This window comes from Gadus morhua, chromosome 22 (genome assembly GCF_902167405.1).
Source record: "Gadus morhua chromosome 22, gadMor3.0, whole genome shotgun sequence".
In the NCBI taxonomy this organism is placed as follows: Eukaryota; Metazoa; Chordata; class Actinopteri; order Gadiformes; family Gadidae; genus Gadus; species Gadus morhua.
Genome location: NC_044069.1, coordinates 16,130,862 through 16,150,933, shown reverse-complemented (window position 1 = coordinate 16,150,933; position 20,072 = coordinate 16,130,862). Strand labels below are relative to the sequence as shown.

The following is a 20,072-nucleotide window of genomic DNA, read 5'->3' as shown; positions in this document are numbered from 1 at the left end:
TGGAGCACGACATGTACATCATGTACTGGTCGACAGCACATATGTTCCACTGTCTAGGAATAGAACATTGTGTGAGATAGCGGAAAAACACATTCATTCACTCAATCATTCAGCACAACTTCCAACGCACATGGATCAAAGATACATATTTCCGTAGTGTAGTCTTTTATTCTACAGTTGAACATTCAACGATACCGTTGAAAGGGATTTAGGATCTGGGAACTGTGGTGTACAAACATATTGACCAATGGCGTGGATGAAAAGGTGTTGAATGTACCGTATGCTGCGCATTTGAACAGATATTAGTGGAGAACAGTCAGGTGCTAACATTAGCATTGAGAAATAACAGTTGTCTAAAGCCGTCCTTAATATTTACAGTTATTTCCCAGACTACTGCAATGATCCCTGTGCTCCATTTCAATACATACAAAATTATACATGTTTATTTATTAGTTTTGATTAGTCCTATTTTATATAATACTGGCATTTTTTAGGAGACTGGTAATGAAAAATATAATGTTCCCTAGTACGCTGTGATCTGGTACAATGAGCAGGTTTGGCATTCACCATTTCAATAATGTCTACAGACTAAGTACACATTATTAGAACAACACTATAATCATTATACTCTTAAACACATGAAAACTCTTATGGGTCTGAGGGTTCAAACTTCCTGGGACACAATAATATTCGGAACAATCGGATCCAACAGGCTCAGAATACACATGCTTGGAAAGGTGATAGAAATGTTATTGGTTTGTTACAGATCCCAAAATATATATTGTATAAAAATAGGAAGGATCAAATTGAGTTCAATCAAGCAAGCAATTCAATAAGCCGTGCCTGGTCCTAAACGTGACAATGGGAATTATCAGAATACTGACCAAGGGCATTTCCGAATAGTCAGGGCCTGCACTTATAATATATAAATACACACACACATGCGCGATATCTGTTCGAAACTTAATTTGCAGGACTTGGGCATTTGGGGCAGCTATGGCACTAGAAATGGTTCACAGGGCCCACTATCTGAGAGAGAATCATGTTGATTGTCTCTCAGATTTATGACAATTTAAAGACCTTAAATTCTGGGAAACCTTTACGTTTGCTCTCACACAACAGTGACATTCATAGGTCATCATTCTCTGATTAACTTCAGCTCAATCCATCTTTTAACCGTTATAACCATTGTTATTTCTCATTTCTTTTATGAGCCTCAGTGCAACACTGGGCTCACTGTGATCTCCAATAATCAATTAAAACAATGATTAAGTTAGAGAGTGAAAGATAGATTTTCTTTTAACAGAATTAATATACAAATTAATTTATTTTAAAAGCTTATAAAACCGGTTGTGCCACTATTATCGGGGCAAATGCGACCACCAACACTGATGGTTAAAAATCATTTTGATTTAAATATACAATAATTTAGTATAGGGAGTACATCCAAAAAAAATCAAAACATACAAACAAATGTTAATAAAATCCTAAAATAAATACTTTCTGCTGGTTGTGTTTTGTGTGAGGGGGAAAATGAGGTGCTCCTAATGGCTGTCTTAGAACCTCAGGCTCAATGGTCAACCGAATACATTTCAACCTCCGTTCTTTAGTGTACCGTGGGCTGGGGTATACTAGCCATACTAGGGCATAACCGTGACGGTTCCTATGGTTTGTCCCACACTTATTCAGTCCAGGCTTGTCCCTGTTATTTGCCCATCTTCTTTGGCTCCTTGCTGGGCATGCACCAGTCGTCTGCCTCCGGGGTGGTCTGGTAGTGTCTCAAGGCGGATTGGTTGAAAACTGGAAGTCTCTCCACCGAGTCTGAGGACAACGCCTGGATCACAACAGCACAGCTTGTTGTCAGTGATGGTCCGTGGGGCTTGTGTGTGTGTGTGTGTGAGTTTGTGAGTTTGTGTGTGTGCATATGTGCGTGCGTGCCCCTCACCTTTAGGTAGATGACGGCCGAGGTGCCGTAGCCCTCCATAGAGTACAGCTGCAGGTCTCCTTGGAAGTACTTGGCATACAGACGTGAGATTGGCAGGCCATAGCCAAAACCAGCCTACGACAGGAGACGGAGGAAAGCGGTTGGCTTACACATAGACATTAAACATATAGATTGGACTGTTCCGGTCAACTTGTTTAAACATTAGCGCAAGGTTACTGCCAGCCTGCCTGCACCACTTCAATTGAGTATGAAGAGGTGTTTGCTTTGCAACTCTAAAGTTAAAGTCTGATTTAAGAACAAGTGGGCTAAGACATCCTAGTTAGGAATTATTTTTTACTTGTGTGGAGGCCTGATAAACAATGAATCATAACTTCCAAAAGAAAATAAGGTACTGTAGGTCCTGTATACATTTTTTTTTAATTCAACATTGAAAGCAACCGGTAGTTCAAAAGCAGGTCGGCTTAGCTCAAGAGGTAGAGTAGATCAGCAGGTTGACTGGTGACCGGAAGGTACCAGTAACCAGAAGTGAACCAGCCAACCATGCAAGGTGACTCCACCGTGAGTGTGTGTATGATCCAATGTAAGTCCCTTTCGATAAATGCGTCTGCTTAACGCCCTATATTTAAACATAAATGTGTTTCACTCTTTCTTACACACAAAAAAAACCTTATCTCCATTGTTGCCTATCCATTGTTGCCTATCCACCAGCATGTTTCATTTATCACATATTGCAGTGTGTAAATAACGTGAAACATTGTTATTTAAACCCCTGAAATCTGCGTCGGTATTGAACCAATACAAATGGTGTTCATCTATAAAGCATTACATGACTTGTGTGTTCAAGGAGCAGAGTGATGGTAGGGGGTCATTCACCAGGGGAGCATTGCGGGAGTTGTCTATGTGGACGGGACTGGGGGCGGTGGAGTACATGTAGCTGAACAGACGCTCAATCTTCCTCAGAGGAACGCCTCCTCCGCGGTCAGACATCTATCAGACAGAAGCAGAGCAAGGACAAAGAGGTGCCGTTTTATATTTGGAAGGAAGGTGTCTTAAAAATAAAGCCTATCCCAACTGGCAACTCACAGTTTGGAAAAATACAGTAACTATTATTAGTTAGCGTGTTTGCTTTAGCAGTATTGTATTATTTCCAACTAAAAAATGCCTTTGCATACAATGGGTCCAATGGGTCCATGGGAACGGCATTTATCCCGACGATTCACGCCTCATTTACAAAAGTACACCACAGTGTTTTGCTATGTATACAATGCATAGGAAAAAGGTACACATGTACTTTTAGCTATTGCTGTACAGAGTTCACTGTTTCCCACATGTTTTCCATGCTGCATCACAGTAATAAAGTTTTCCCCTTCACTTGTCCATGTCTTCAAACATACTTTTGATTTAAGTTAGTTAGTTAGTAAGTTATGTGCATAGCTTTTATTGAAAAAAGTATTGTGGCCTTCCCCTGAGCCAATTTTTTTTTTGTATTATAGTACATTGAAAAACAACGTTTACAAAAGCGCTATATTATGTATATTTAAAGAAAAAATAAATAAATAAAGAACAACAGGAGGAAAACATAGAGGACAACAGGGCCGAGCAAACGTTGTCCGGTTACATCCGCCCAGCCTCTGTGTACACTGCTGCAATCCCCACGGAGGTTACCGAGATATCTGTGTACCTTGATAGTGAGGTCCTCTGAGCCGAGAGAAACCCGGACTTTGACTGGTGGCAGAGTGAAGCTCGCCTCATGGGTTTCCACCGTTGCTCTCATGGCATTCTTAACAGAGAAACCACACACAGACACACAGACACACACACACACACACACACACACACACACACACACACACACACACACACACACACACACACACACACACACTATTAGAAGGACCGGGAGCATGAGTGGAGAGAAATAGAGGTCTTAGTGCCACAGCAGGACATTTAGTGGATTGCAGTCTCCGTCTCTCCAGTGTTTACAACTCTGCTCTGTTAAGCTCGGGAGGGGGTCATTCAGAGACACTGTCCCCAAAGTGCGGGGGTTTACGTTTTCAGTACCTTGAAGAGCTCAAACAGCATGTGGTAGAGGTGTGAAGGCACGTAGACGAGGTGAAGAGGCTGGTCAGGGTTTTTGGCTGCAGAACACGAATTGGGTCAGTTGGGGACACAGAGCGATGGAGAGATGTAGGTTGTGAGTAGACAGTTGGGTGATATACGAATGCATAACTCAGATTAAAGCGAGGGTTTAAAGCCCCTGGTCAAAGATCAGAAACTACTACAACCGGCTCCAGAGAGAACATTCCATGCATTAATGATTAGGCTTTGCCCTATTTTAGTCGTCAGTTAATAGCAGAAACATGTACAGCATAATCAAGCCTTTTTGATTTAAATGCTTTGAAATAAAGACACAGTTCCTTTATAACTCACCGGCAGACAAAGACACATACACTGAGGGGGAGTTAATGGAGCTGCCTCTTGGCCTGCTCCCTGAGCCAGGACATATGTACTGGCCAGACCTTGTCTGGTTCTCTGCCCCTTACATCTCTAAGATAACCAGGCGAGAAGGGCAGGGGTCAGACTGACAGCGAGAAAAGGTTGAGAGAGAGTGGCTGAGAGAGAGAGTGGCTGAGAGAGAGAGAGACTGAGAGAGAGAGAGAGACTGAGAGAGAGAGAGAGAGAGAGGCAGACACAGAGAGAGACTGACAGACAGACAGACAGACAGACAGACAGACAGACAGACAGACAGACAGACAGACAGACACAGAGAGAGAGAGAGAGAGAGAGAGAGAGAGAGAAAGACAGACAGAGATTCTGTGTAGGTCAAAGGCCTTTATTCCGGGGGGTTTCAGAGTGCTGACATTCCCAGCTGATGCAGAGGAGAGACAAGCTAGGGACCCAGCTTAGCCAACACATTGTACAGTCACTGGATCACTTGGCCTACTTTCAGGGAACATGCGCGCGGTCAGTTGCTCGTACTCGTACGCTGTCCTCAGTGAAGGAAGGAAGATGGAGGAGTGAAGGGAGAAGGCATAGTGTTGGTACTCACAGTTGACCAGAGAGATCTCCATGTCAGGGGAGGTCAGGTAATACTGCTCACACAGCATTTTGGAGGCTTCATAGGCATCTGCAGAGTCACGTAGACACAGCTCAAGTTAAACATTGAAATATGCTAATGAGATTAAACATTGAATCTGATTAGATTAGATTAAGAAAGTGTCAAAGTAAACAAGCCATGGCTCTACTTTTCAAATACCAGGCCTTGAGGGGAAAGAAACGCCCTTATCTGTGTGTACTGTACAGAGAGTTGTTCCTTATCTCAACGAGAGCCGCTGTGACTATGTATAGAGGCGGGCCGAGGCCACCTACGGAGGACGGCCAGTCGTTCACCTTTGACCACCTCCACCACGTCACAGCTGGGATCGATGCTGCCGATGTGCTTGGGGTGCGCCGGGTTGACGCTGCCGTCAAATATGAGCGCTGGGGAAGCAAACGTACACACACACACACACACACACACACACACACACACACACACACACACACACACACACACACACACACACACACACACACACACACACACACACACACACACACACACACACACACACAGGTTCACACACAGCAGGGGCCGTAACGCAAGCGCGATGAGGCACAGGCCTGCGTGCGCACGCACACACACAGAGGAGGCAGCAGGTCGGCTCCTAGTGTGGTCACTGGCCCAACACCCCGCTACTCCAAGACATGTGTCATAGCTCCAAGAGCTGGGAGGACAGGCTGTGTAGAGGAAACCGTGCCAATGTCCGATTGGGCCAATATGTTAAGGATCAGGAAACGTAGATGACAATAGATTTGTAGAGTTATCAGAACGCTAAAATGGCCCAAATCACCCTGATCATCATACAGGGTTCAAACAGGGTTCAAACCAAAAGGGGAACTGCCATTGCTGTGTCCGAGCCTAGCCTTCTCTCTGGCTGCTTATTATCTCATTTAGATGGGGAAGTGTGAACGTGCAAAATGTCACGTGCCCCAATCTTAAGAAAATCTGGAAAAAAAAAAAGCTGTGCCAAGCACAGCGTGCTCACTATGCTGGTTCATGAGCATGCGCGTGGAGATGCGGCTCATGTAGAAGCGGTCCAGGAAGTACTGCACGTTCTGGTCGGTCACGGGGTCCACGCCGAACGCCTCCTTGTACTCCACCACCCCCTGCGCCATGGTGGGCACCACGTCGTTGTGCCTGTTCCTCACCGTCACCAGCGCCTCCGTGAACCTGAGGGCAATCCATACAGGGCGGAGGTTAGGGGAGGACGTTTTAGGGATAAGGGACGTCTTTGACTATAGTGGAGCCTTTCCCCTATACCCCCCACAATGTCATTGGGGATAATTTAAACAACAAAACTGCAAACTTTTCCAGCAATTTCTTTAAACAATGATGGCATAATGAGCACAGGGATTTATTGGACATCATTTGGCTAATATATACACTTTTCTACAATGCCTAAAATATCCAACCGGGAGGGATACGATTCATGACTAGAGAGTTGAGTTGTAGCGTGACTTACTTGGAAAGGACCTGTTTATCGCCTGGGTCTTTTTCCAGGAATTCCACAAGCTCCAACAGACTCTGTGAGTACCTAGTGGCCACAAACAGATTGTATTAACAGGGTATCTGCAGGTTTCAGCAAGTCAAATTTAAGACTTTTTAAGACCTTTTTAATGCCACCTTGAATGAAATTTAAGACCTTAAACCCGCGATGGTGGGGGGGATTCCGCTGTATTACAACCCAAGCATAGCATGTGCGTCACTCAATGAGACTCATTCAAGTTTACTTTCTGTCTGTTTATTGAACATAAAGTGATACTCCAGAGCCCTGTACCACGAAGCTCGCTTAGAGGGTTAGCGAGGTATGTTGAGCTCCAAGCCTGGGTTAGTTGTACCACGAAAGTCGATCTCTTTTAGCGTCGCTGTATCACCATGGTGACTTATGCTCGCAACCAAACCTGGTCGGGAGCAGTTTTTCGGCTTAGTCTAGCCGGAGATCGGCTACTTAAATCGGCGTGCGCAGCTTCCTAGCCCGACCTCTGACAATGGCGTCACCATTTCTGGGTGTTCCCGTGGACCTCTGCGCACTTCTCGTACAGGCATCTCTCCGGAGACAGAGGGTTTTACGGGACAGAACCGATCCCCTGGCATTGTCTGACGATATTCAGATTTCAGACTTTATTGTCATTGTGCAAACAACGAAATTGGGGTTCTTCATGAGAGATACAGATTCTCATAAGAGGGTGTTCGTTATTTGATCGTCCTTTTGGACCTTATGTAGACAATGATTACTGTTGCGCATTGTGTCTCCGTGACAGAGTGCTAGAGTGGAGGTAGCGCGTCAGTCTTGAATATCTGCGCGGGGGGTTCGACTCCCAAGTGACGCGAATTTATGTGAAGCTTAAAAAGTCCCAATTATCATGCATATGGAATGCTTATTCACTAAAGCTTATGGAATTATATTTTTGTGCTTATTTCGTACTTGAAGCAATATTTTAAAGGCCGTGCTGGCACCACATCTATGGGGGTAAAATGCATGATGATAGACCGGCGAATTTGAACCCCGGTCGCTGGCGTTCGGGTCTTATACTAATCCACTACGCTACAGCCGCTACCTCTCGGCGTTTGAAAACATGCGATACAATTCTTACATAGTGTATTTAAAGTGAATTCCCTAAATGATAGAATAAGGCAGGATGGACGTTGCTTATGCATTTTTAAATCATCATCATTCTATTTGGATTAATGGCGAACAATTCTGCATTTGGCATAGTTATTATACAGACAATATGCAGAATATTTTCACTAATACGCATATAGACTGTTTGATCTATCGTAAAGGTGAGAAAAATGACGCAAAAAACGCCCCTTTCACGTGAACGCGCACTGAACCTAAAGCGGAAAACCTGGTTCAACTAATTGAATCTAAAGTGAGCTTTGTGGTACCATTTAACTCTGATTGCGAGTTGCGGCTCTGTCGAGCCAGGTTTTCCAAAGAAAGCCTGGGTATGTTCAGCGAGCTTCGTGGTATAGGGCACAGGGCTCCAGACTAACTTTTTCCTTGGGTGCACTGGTGCGCCTAAATTTTTAATTTGGGTGCACCAGCACGTATTCATGGTGCACCCAAGTTGTAAGTTGTTGAGAGGGGGGTGACAGCGTCTGGGCCCCCGGGCAGCTGCACCGGTTGCACCGTCAATATTTACGTCACTGATTAATAATATTTTCACCATTAAATAAATGCCTTCAGTAAGACCTGGGGGGTATACCACGAACCTCGTGGTATATACCCAGGCTTTCTTGGGAAAACCTGGCTCGACAGAGCCGCAACTCGCAATCACAGTTAAATGGTACCACGACGCTCACTTTAGATTCAATTAGTTGAACCAGGTTTTCCGCTTTAGGTTCAATGCGCGTTCACATAAAAGGGGCGTTTCTCGCGTCATTTGACTCACCCTTATGCAAAATAAATCGCGCAAGAGCGGTGTTTTTCATCCAAGGCGAGCAATGTATTATTATGAACACCTACGAGGAATTCAAAGTTCAAATCACAGCCAAGGGGAACACGGTTGCCGATAATATGGCTAGGGTGGCGTGCTGGCAAAAATAGCCGACCGTGTTAATTCGTAAGTGAAAAGATTCTGCATATTGTCTAAAAAATATTATGTATCATCATCCCTTTTACCCCCATATATGTGGGGCCCCATGAATTGCGAGCCCAAGTACCGGGAATGCACTCGATCTCCGACCCAATATCGGACGCGCACGTCAAGTTGCTTGCTTTTAGTGGCGTGGTTCAACGCCTCAAGTATCAAAACAAAAGCCTTGTAGACGCTGCAGATTCGCTCGTTTCGGATGAAAGGCGCTGGTCCGAAGTGAGTTATATACGCCGTTTTGTCCCTTCCAGCAGTAAAGGTGCTCGCGATTTGAGAGTCAGCCACTGTGTTTAGAATCCACAACACCTCCGCTTTCAGTGTTGGTGTCGCACCAAATGCTACCCTCAGGTCAGTGCTAGCAGCGCGGACCGTCTGCGGCGGTGGCGCCGGGGCAGAGATGCAAAACGTAGAAATGGCTGGGGTCTGTGTGTGGCTCCTGGCAGAGGTTTTATGTTTTTGGCTCTACATATGGCTGACGACAGCCTTAATCCCCATGGTGCCGAGCTTGAATGTAGGCTACTTTTGCACGGAATGCATCTGGCCTGTTCTGGGTTGGCAACGGACGCTAGCCAACCTCGGAAACGGACGTCTTCCAGCCAACTGACGTTGAACTTGCATTTACCCATTGTTGCAGACTAGCTAGCAAGCGCGCAGACATCCGTTTATATATGCAGCTAGCAAGAAAGTAGCCCCTCGTACATCTCCTTCCCGAAAAGTCCCGCGAGAAAAATAAAAAATTAAATAACCCTGCCCCGACAAATTTAAGACCTCCGAGTTATAAATTTAAGACCAGCATATGACATTTTTGGCGAATTTAAGACTTTTTAAGGCCTTAAATTTAGAAAAATGAATTTAAGACTTTTTAAGACTTTTAAGACCTCCGCGGACACCCTGATTAATGACTGATAGTCCAGACATGACCATATTATTAGTATATTAATGGATTAATTGAACAGATTTGTTGAATGCTTCTTTCAATTGACCACACTTTGTAAACCTGTGACCGGTCAACAGAGGCCTAGCTTCAAGATGAGGCTTGTTTGAAATGACCCCCACATAACGGAAGTTATCTGGAGGTGAAATGACTTGCCTCAGACATGGCACGTGAAGGTTCATGACCTGAATACAGATGAACCATGTGGGAGTCTCGTGACGACATCAGCCCCCAATTTGGAACAGTTTTTTTTTCCCTCCATTAAAAGCAGCAAATTGAAACTTGCGGTGCACAATTTAACCTGACATTCAAACTTCCAATGTACACAATACTGTACCACACACTACCACACACACACACACACACACACACACACAGACACACACACACACACACACACACACACACACACACACACACACACACACACACACACACACACACACACACACACACACACACACAGTGTGCGGGGAGGTAGCATTGGGAGGGTGCTAGCCCAGGAGGCTAGCGCTTCCGTTCTGCCCACTAGCTGTAAGAAAGTAGGTGAAAGGGGCCAGGGGCAGTGAGCGTGTGTTTGTCGACGTGCTGTCTTGATCCTCTGGCTGACCTTCAACAGCTATGACTGTATGTCGTTGAAACTCGAGCCCGCAGACAGTGATCTTCAACACACATGTTGAAAACAACCCGCGTTAACACGTGCAAGTGTGCAGTGGCTCGTTTTAGCTTGGAGGCTGACTGCTGCATGAGGCCATTACTTTTTCCGCCCCAGTTTAAAAAAGGAAAAACCAATAGTTTATCGAGTATAGGGGCAATGCAATGACGTCGGCTAGATAGAAAGGAAGGGGAAGATTGGGTCAGGGAGGCTGGACAGATGGAGTGAGGGAAACCAGGGGAGGACATAGGAGGGGTTACGTTTTAACCATGCCATTTTTTCCACTTCTCCTGTCCTTGAGCTATGCCACATCTGCCAACATCTATCAAACAGTGGAGATAAACAAGGGTCAAATTCACACTGCTACGATGAATTCAAATGACCTCACTCTCAAAGAGGAACCGTGGTGGCATAGAGATCTTCTAATGTGACAATGACTCAATGACTAGGTGCCAGTATACCAGTATACTGGTGCCAGTATACCAGTATACTGGTACCAGTATACAAAACACGCATAGGAGCAACATGACTAGGATTGTAAACTAGTGGTGAGAAACCATAGGCCACAAACTCTCCTGATAACAATATGAGCTTGTTGTGAAAGAAGCTAAAGTTGATGAGAAAGGTGGGAGCTGTCACGTGTGTAAGATGATAGCAGTTGGACTATGCAGCGGGATCGTGCTTTGACACGAATTGAACTTCAGGAAGTTTACACAACAACAAGAGGCCACAACATATTTCCATTGCAGACTGCAGTGACAGTGAATACAGCGTTCTGCCTATCTGGCCCCAAGTGGTTAGGAGGATGACGACCCAGGGTAACCTGGGGCAGGGGCCCTGTTTTCAATCTACTGTATTAAATCATAATATGGAGGTAGCCTCTGGGCTTCGCCCATATTATTGTGACGCCGTTTTATTTGTCAGACAGTTTCATTATCAATCTGTCACATCTTTATGAAAACAATCTTTCACAATGACAACCACGTGATTTACATCAGAGACAGTTATTAAGAACCATGGAGAAGCTAGCATGAAAGACGCGTGTTTAGATCTACTTTGAACAGAAGTTGTCTGGTCTGTCAGGTCCTTTGGAAGTACGTCACAACTTTAAGGGACTCTGCCTTTGGCTTAAGCTGAATGCTTTTTCTGATAAGGGGAAGGGGAGCATACATTATATGACTGCACCCTCACTTATTATACACATAATATACCCGATGTCTGAGAAATAAAGAAGAATCATTCAGTTTTTTGCTCACGGGAATCTACTGCTAAACATTGCTTTTTGGCGACATAAGAATAACTAAAGGATTAGAAATGCTAATAAATAATCTTAAAAGAATATAAATAATCCAAGCCAAAGGGCTTGTTTAGTGTGTGTAAACATGATTTGCTCACTAAGAGGAAGCATCATTTCCAATCCTCTGGCATTATGTTTCAGGGCGAGGTCCAATACGTGGGAGAACCAGAGATACAAGGTAAACCGACATGCCCTCTGAAGGTGGTTCATAAAGCATCTTCCGAATCCAGGTAGAAATCCAGCCAATATTGTTATGGGCGCAATGGCAAATAAGCCATGCCTAAAGGGTCTGATTTTCCCAGGTAAATCTTCAGTCTGTATTGGCATGGTTGGCATGGGTGAAATGGGAACGAAGCCACGCCTACAGGGTCTGACTTCTCTCAGACCCATACAACTTAATATGATGTTGTGTTGACCGTGTAGTGTAATGTGTAGAGCCAGAAACTAGTCAGAACTGATGTTGGCACTACATATCTGGTCCTAAGGTTATCGCGTGGTCTAAATAGGTATAATAGATTAATCACTAACGAGTCCCGAACCAGAAAGGAAGAGGGAGACGCCAGTCAGCTAGTCATTTTGGCTGGCAGAGCTGGCAACGAGGCCAAACAGTATAATGAGTGTTTCATTTTTATTCAAATCACCCATTTCAAGGAAAAGGTTTAAGCACAGTGGATTAGTTATGTTACTGTGAGAACATAATAGGCCTACAGACGTTATTAGTGAATATATATTATCTCAGAATATTGTAGCTTGATGGTCAAATGTAGCCTACATCTAAAGAAAACAAATCGGCTTTAAAAAGGGTGGGAGAGTGAATGCCCCAGTTTGTTGTTGTCGTTATAGTTATTACACAAGAGTGGAAGGTGAACAGAATGTCTGTCTCTTTCTGGGCCATACAGCAGGTGGGGGGCCTACCAGCTGGTGAGGAGCCGAAGGGACGGAGTACCAAGGAGCTTGTCGGGTAGGAAGTCAATCTCCTTCATGATATTGGCTAATCTGACCGGAAGTTCCTGGCGCAGGAACACAAAGGAGGTTTTCTCACAGGCATCGGTCGACCCTACAGTCAGATGGCACATGCACAAAACACATCAGCAAATTAAACAAATGCAAGAGTTTTATTGGGTCGTGCTTCTACGTGTACGTCTGAGGAGAACGTTACCGAGGGTCATACCGGCAGAACTGCATGCAAGGTGGCCTACTGAGGAGATGACGATTATGATCTCATGCTATACTGTACAGTCTAAAATCCGTCCAAACGACTGTTTGGAATTGTGTGTTCCAGACTGAGAGCAGTGACATTCTGGACTTAACCCGTTATGTATAGAATTTACCGAGTGCCCTATTCGAGGTGCATTGCTGCCACAGATGGCTGTTTTTATTCATAATACTTTGCTATATTCATCACGTAGTTTAACCTACCCAAAGACTTGACATTGCATGTACAGATCAGCTCCGCATAGTCTCAACACTTACCAAAGTCAATGAATTGCTTCATAGACAAAGGCGAAGGGGAGAACTTGGCGAATCGTTCCACTTGTTTTGGTATCCCGACCATCCGGCTGTTTTTCAACAGATATTGTGCAAACTTCATATTTCCCCAAGGTTGAATCACGTCCTGTTATAAATGTAAATCGGGGACACAGTGCCCTTTCTTGCGAGCTCCAGCCTTGCAGACGTAAACGGACCAGGCAGAATTCAGTTAAGCGTTATGCATTCAGTTGCTTTCGTTATGGCGACATGATTCAATTAAGGATACCCCTAATGATCCTCCGCGTTTGATCCTCTGTGTGGCATCCTTGAACTTGGAATCGGTTTCATTTTTCGAGCAAACAACTTGACTTATGTGCAGCGATTTTGTTGACAGAAAAAGTGATGAGATGGCCACTAAATTCAACCAATGAGCAGAGAGATAAACTGGATTTTGGGGGCGGGGTTTATGATGTTTACGTAACGCTGCTAGTCAATTTGGCCCATAAAACAAAGTCAAAGAAGTAAGAGATTTTTCTATTAAACAATCCTAAGAATTTATCAAATAAATAAATAAATGAAACGAAATTTACGTTATTTTGGATTAGATACGTTATTGTTGTCAGCCTGGGGAACAGCTGCACCACTTAACACGACCACTAGGAGGCAGCTTTTCCTAGACACGAGACACGGGACGCCGCCACCAGTCTCCTCTCTCCGTCTCCTCCCCATCACCACCCTGCCCTCTTTTGGATGCTCCTCGCTATGCACCTGTGTTATTTTGATACTACAAGTGACAAAATACTTAAGCCAAACATGTCTCATTAGCGTAATAAGGGTAAACTGTTCCAGCCGAGGATTCATTCAGTGCTTCGGCTGATCTTCAACCGATGTCGGTCAGCTGACGGTGTGGTGAATGGTCGCAGGGCAGCAGTGAGACAGCATCTTTTTGCCGCCAGTGACACATCATTATCTGTAAGAGCGCACAAGGTACTGGGCATTGCAACGTTAGCTTGTTGTATAGGCGTTATTGTCTGTTCAGTGATTATATTTACAGTTGGTTAATGCCTTTGTTGTTTTGGGATGAAACGCAGGCACGCCTTTAAATGTCGTTATTCGACGTTTAGCCTGTATAATTGAGGTGATTGGGGGGTTTAGCTAAAAATAGTTTTGTTGTCTTGTCTTCTCAAGGCAACAGAAGGGCAATATTATTGCCACGCGTTTCATTTATGTACAACTATGTTTATTATCGGATTTTAAGTGCGTCACCCTCGTCAACGCAGGTATAAACTTTTGTTTGTCTGACACAAGTCTATTGTCTATTCCTAGACAAGAAATTGTTTCAGCTTCAGTTGTGTCCTGCCATTGATCTAAAGAGGCTAGACTTGGAATAATCTGACAGCTGATTTTAATAACGGAAACGGACAAATGTACATTGAGTCATTTGCTTGGTCTCAGTGCATTACACCATCACTTGTGAATACGTTGCACATGTTGCACATCAGAAAGCACAAAACACATCCTGAGGCACGTCAGACACGTTCTCATGGTTAATGATTGGGAATGACATGCTATTGGACTATGCCTGGTGTTTAGACATGGCCACCTAGTGTTACGGCAGGTCTTGTCAAGGACGTCATTTCACAAACCATTAGACAAGCATTATGTCTTTTTTGTAGTGACCGTATTTCTGGGCCCAGTTGAAAACCATGGCGGACAAGAGCGACCTCAAAGCAGAGCTGGAGCGCAAAAAGCAGCGCCTAGCCCAGATCAGAGAGGAGAAGAAGAGGAAAGAGGAGGAGAGGAAGAAGAAAGAGGTGAGGGGAAAAGTGTGTAAACACCCACACGTCGACCCAGCCACCTCACCATCCCCAACATAGCCCGGTGTAACCTCCTGTGTGTGTGTTTGTATGTGTGTGTGTGTGTGCTTACTTTTGTCAGGCCGCAGCACAGCTTCGGGTGAGCGTTCATTCCACACACAGATACACATGTTCACGCGCACATCGAAGCACGTAGATGAGCTTATGCTGTTGTGTGTGTCATATAGCGTGTGTCTGCACGTGCGTGTGCGAGTGTGTGTGTGTGTGTAGACATGAGAACAGGAGTGTGTGAGAACGTGTGTATGTGAGCATGCATCATTGCATCATTGCACATATGGGTGTGGTGTGTGCGTTTGTGTGTGTGTGTGTGCGTTTGTGTGTGTGTGTGTGTGTGTATGTGTGTGTGTGTGTGTGTGTGGGAGTGTGTTCGTTGAGAAGCTGACGTGTGTGCTTGTACCGTACAGTCAGAGAACCAGCAGAAGGCGGAGGCGGCGCCACAGGACTCGGACCTGGACCGAAAGCGCCGGGAGACGGAGGCCCTGCTTCAGAGCATCGGCATCTCCCCGGAGCCCCCACTAGGTAAAGGACCCCCTCGGACCACTCCTCACTGCACCCCCCCCGACCCCACTCCTCACCACACCCCCCTTAGCGCTGCACAATGAAATACATGCTTACCAAACTTGCGATGCTGGCAACTCTTATGAGCTAATCCTGAAATGTTGCCGTTGATATATAGATAAAAATATATATTTAAACACATATTATAATTAATATGTGTTGGGTCCCAATAGTAAACACTGTGGAGCAGAGATGCTCCACAGTGTTTGTTACGCCATTGTGAGTGTTTAGATCATTCCGTAATACGTATTGTAAACGCCTGTGTTATGCCATTATTGTGCACATGTGTGTGTCAGAAAAAGCTGTTTGCATCCCCCCATAGCTGTTTCTGATTAGCTCTCATTCTTTGTCATTACCTGTGTCGAATGTCATACGGCCTCCGTAAACCAAATAACTTTTGTTTCAAAAATAAGATCAAGATGGCGTTTATGGATTCCTATTCTCCACAACTAAGCCCTATTTATAGCCGGATAGGACTGATATGCAATACCACTATATTATACCCCCAGCGTAAGCTGTTGTCAATTCTTGATTGGCTTATAGTAGAAGTTACATACCCATTGTTAAGGAGATTTTACACATTTTGTATTGTGCATTGTATGTATAAGTGGCCTACCAATATTATTTAGTACATTTGGTGTTATTATATATTCATTCATATAAAACATGTACCCAATTCAGTGGAAATGATTTGAATACTGAAGTTATGTTTGCATGCCAAAAAGTATAAAATGGCTCAAATCATCTGCCTTTTTTATCCTTTCTGTGTATGATTTGATTTTCCACTTCTCATTTCAAACATATATGTTTACCCTGGGTTTATTTTACTTTCTCAGTGATGGACAATTCCTGGTTTAAGAGTATGCAATGTTTTCGCTGCCCAACTCCCAACAAATTGTTCTTATCAGTCGTACATTAGTTGTGGATATATAACTAGCAAATCCAAATGGTCAAGTCAGACTCAATTTGGATAATGTGTCTGGTAAATGTATCAGATAAATACTAAATGTAAATCAAAATACTATTTTTGATTTGTTTTACTTCTAAACCTGGAAATTCCCACTCTGCCTTCATTTATCATGTATACTGTAAGTATTATCAAGCAGCAATGGGTTGCACAACCTAAAATGTTGTGCACATTGTCCATTGGCAATTTAATCATCTAAGTTAATATCATTCATATCATTTGATGTATTTATATTATTCCTATTTCATCTTTAATTTTGCATTTTCAACATTTGTTTCTTCACGTTGACAGAAATCTATAATGGTGTCCCAAGATATGAAAAGAAAAACGAATACACGCCACTGTGCTAAACTAACCGTCAGATTCAGGATCTTCCTCTTTTGCCTCCAACTCCCAGGATCCCCGGCACACCCCGCAGCCCCTGGGAAAGGCTCAGCAGTGTTCTGTAGTGGGCCGCATTGAAACAACACTTAAACCTAATATTAGGTCACGGATGTACCCAATGCAGTTATAATATGCATTATGAAAATACTTTGAAAACTATACTTTTGAAAGAAGCAAACAGAGCGATATAATAATGACCATGATAATAAAAAAACCTAGGAAAAAAACAATTTGATGCTCTTTCCCCCTTCTTTCATTTTGTTTTAAAACTTTTGTCCTTTCTTTCCCCATCCACCATTACGCTTTTCTACCTATATTTTAAAACATCTCCCCTTTCTTATGTTATGTTATTTTAATGGCACCCGCCCCCTCTCCCTCTGCTTGGGGTGACCAGTCCATCCGCTGCAGCCTTTAATGCTGGATACATGTTATTTTCATTATTTAGTCCCGACCCCCGTGTCCCCCTCCAAATCAGTGAGCACGCCCAGCGAGGCCGGGAGCCAGGACTCTGCTGAAGGCGGGCCGGCCGGCAGGTGAGGCTGGCTAGTTTCCTCAGTGGTGCTTTAGAGCCCCCTAGGGGTTGGATCCGAGTAGCGTTCCTGTTTAAGAGTAATTATAATTCATTCTCGGATATCATTTGTGTTGAGAGATTAAAACACCTCATCATAATTATTATTTATATAATTATTTTCCTCTGTATATATTTCCAATATATACTATCCCTTATTGGGTGAAAGTTTGTTTTACCTTCAACTTACTTTAAAATGCACTCACAATGTCAGTTTTAACTCTAAAAGGGAATCTTCAGAAATGTATTTAGTTTTGCCATTCTTCATATATTTATTCCTAACTGCGCAAATGTTGAGTTACATCTGATTTTAGCGCTTCACTTCACAAAGTCAAACAGTCCGCTTGACCTTGAGTTGTCAAACAAGTTAAGAATGTAGCTATCCTCATATAAAATAACATAATATATTGTCATATTTCCTTTACCTTTAATTCTGTCTGAGAGGTCACCAGTAAACTTGTAAGGTGCTTTGTGGCTACATTGGAAACCGTTTTATTTGATTATACTGTATATGTTTTCTTTTTGTCTGTCACTGGGAGCAACAGATATAGGTAAGGATCAGAGTGTGTCAGTGTACTTGATGTTGTGGGGTCTGGTGTTTTTTCTTCTTTATAAAACATTGTTGCTATTAGGTAAATTGTCACAACATATCATGTTTTCATGAACACAGTCAACCCATTGAAATAATCAGACAGTTTCTTGATGCTGTCTGGTCAGCAGCTAACATAGTAATACACCTTTAAAGAAACATATTTGGAGTATACTATTTAGGGAAGGATATTGTTAAGGGTCATTGACTCCCAGTCTAAAGGTTCTGGGTTCAAACCCCAATGTCCAAAGGCTACCTGTAAGGTGCCTTTGACACGAGCAAAATGCCTAACCCCACCTACGATTTAATGACATTAATCTACTTCAGTTACTTGGGATTAAATACTTTGACTTTACCGTCCAGTTTGGGTCAGTGACTCCATCCAATGTGAGGCCGATATTTATTTATCGGTACATCACATCAATAATTCAGTACATCACAGCTGAAGTTGGTCATCCATGTCTCACCAGTTCGCTCAGGTTGCTACTCCCTGTTGAGGTCCATGTATGAGTGACGCCCAAACATTGGGGTGGATCCGTCGAGGGTCTTTAGTTCTGGTATTGCCCAGGGGGTGGAGTTAGGGCCAGGAAACCAACAACACACAGGGGAGGGACTGACAATGGAAGAATATGGATTCCTATCTTCATTTTTTAGCTTGTACCAATTGGATTTTACATATCGGTGAGTTAGTTCAGTGCCTGGAATTTATTTGATAAATCCCCAAATCCCCCCACCAGAGTATGGCATGCCGATACGAGACCTCCCCCTGGGGCCCCCTCTGTGCTCGTACGTGTGTGCAGCACGTCTGTGTGTGTGGGGGTGTGTGTGATTTGTGTTGTGCTGTTTGTATATGTCCCCTCTTAGGTCAGGGTTGTCTAGAAACAAGTCACAAGCGCTGAGCGACAGGTAAGATCTTCCACCTCAATCCCCCCCCCAAAAGCTGAGGTGTCACCCCCTCAACGCTAAACGCCCGACCACCCAGGACCTCGCCGCCGCGTGGCCAGCTCACCGTAACGCCTCCCTTCTCCCCCGGCCCACCTGTCTGAAGCCCTGTCGTCCGTGCGGTCCCTTAACACCCACAGCCCTCAGATGCCCTTTATACAACGCTTAACGCCTGCATGATTCTTCTGCACTGTCGTCCGAGTCGGTTTAACCGCTTCTGTCTGCGGTGGGGGGTTGGTGGGAGGGGGGGGGGGGGGGGAGTCTGACAGGCTCAGCGTCCTAAAGTACCGGTGGTGTTCCTGTAAAAAAAACAACTGTCAGGATAAAGTAGTGCTTTGGCACAGTGGGACATTGGAGTCATAACAGGCATGTTGACTGCTTCTATAAGCTGCTGTCCCCCATCGAAGGAGCAGAAGGGACCTCCCAGCCCCCTGCAGGGCCACACAGCAGGTCCGGGCATCGCCAGCCTGCCTAGAGACTGTACACACACAGTGCGCGTTGGAGTATATGGTTGCAAATGCAGATAATTATACTAAAAACATTACAATTAATGAATGTGTAGATTTGTGTTTGCATTTACCCGTATGAGTCTTTGATCAGTTTGGATCAAAGATAATGGAAATTGAGGTTACTGAAGACAGTGAGAAACAGTTTATTCTGCTATAATACGTTTCTATATTTTATTATTTATAATATTTTATATAATTATATATTATATAATTATTATATAATAATATATAATAATTATTATATAATTTATATATTTTTATTTAGATGACTCTAAATTGAATTGAATCCCTTATATATCTTTAATCAACTAATCAGTATTACCCTTAAATATTTCTGCATTGCAAACGTATGTATGCTGAGCAGCCTTCTGTAGCTGCCTGTACATGGTTAAATGAGTGCCAGAGGTAGCTGGCATAGCTTCCTCAATACATGGATCCTCAATTCAATGTATCATCCTGTTCTGGATGTGAACGATATACATCCTCAACACCACTCTCCCATTATTCCCTCATTGCATAAAATATCCATAAAAAATCATATATATTTTTAAATAATTAAAGGTTAAGTCTGCTTTGTTTACTTGCTGTCAATAATGATGTTATTTACATGATATCTGCGTTCCTGGAGATTTATGAATCTATAACAATGTACAACAATTTTATGCGGGACATTTTAGA

The 20,072-nt window shown here is 43.7% G+C and overlaps 2 protein-coding genes across 15 annotated transcripts in view; one reads left to right on the top strand and one right to left on the bottom strand.

Annotated features, from left to right (window-relative positions):
• Positions 1–148: 148 nt before the first annotated feature.
• pdk4 (pyruvate dehydrogenase kinase, isozyme 4) lies at positions 149–13,414 on the bottom strand. Of its 2 annotated transcripts, XM_030347592.1 has the most exons (11): positions 13,004–13,413; positions 12,446–12,587; positions 6,511–6,582; positions 6,034–6,218; positions 5,336–5,425; positions 4,995–5,072; positions 4,007–4,083; positions 3,627–3,725; positions 2,819–2,932; positions 1,946–2,059; positions 149–1,834 (listed from the first exon to the last, which is right to left on the bottom strand). In XM_030347592.1, exons 1-11 carry the CDS (start codon positions 13,119–13,121, stop codon positions 1,706–1,708), a joined length of 1,218 nt encoding a protein of 405 aa, XP_030203452.1. In that variant the 5' UTR covers positions 13,122–13,413; the 3' UTR covers positions 149–1,705. The 2 variants fall into 2 exon arrangements, with proteins under 2 accessions (XP_030203452.1, XP_030203453.1); XM_030347593.1 differs by lacking the exons at positions 149–1,834; positions 1,946–2,059; positions 2,819–2,932; positions 3,627–3,725; positions 4,007–4,083 and adding an exon at positions 4,377–4,492 and having other exon boundaries at positions 13,004–13,414.
• Positions 12,276–20,072, top strand: part of dync1i1a (dynein cytoplasmic 1 intermediate chain 1a) — a 54,160-nt gene continuing 46,363 nt past the window's right edge. For 2 of the 13 annotated variants that reach the window (XM_030347579.1, XM_030347578.1), the window contains exons 1-7: positions 13,419–13,987; positions 14,677–14,814; positions 14,939–14,956; positions 15,282–15,396; positions 17,232–17,319; positions 17,900–17,905; positions 18,808–18,849. In XM_030347579.1, the coding sequence (XP_030203439.1) occupies positions 14,707–14,814; positions 14,939–14,956; positions 15,282–15,396; positions 17,232–17,319; positions 17,900–17,905; positions 18,808–18,849 (377 nt within the window). In that variant the 5' untranslated portion in view covers positions 13,419–13,987; positions 14,677–14,706. Of the gene's footprint in view, positions 12,492–13,418; positions 13,988–14,676; positions 14,815–14,938; positions 14,957–15,281; positions 15,397–17,180; positions 17,320–17,899; positions 17,906–18,807; positions 18,850–20,072 lie in introns of those variants that run through there. The other 11 variants (XM_030347573.1, XM_030347570.1, XM_030347582.1 and 8 more) reach the window with 8 other exon arrangements.

Coding starts and splice junctions, on each gene's coding strand:
- pdk4 (XM_030347592.1), bottom strand. CDS start 13,121: ATGAAGTTTGCACAATATCTGTTGAAAAACAGCCGGATGGTCGGGATA. Junction 12,588..13,003: donor GAAGCAATTCATTGACTTTG/GTAAGTGTTGAG, acceptor ATCTGACTGTAG/GGTCGACCGATGCCTGTGAG. Junction 6,583..12,445: donor CTTCGGCTCCTCACCAGCTG/GTAGGCCCCCCA, acceptor TGTGGCCACTAG/GTACTCACAGAGTCTGTTGG.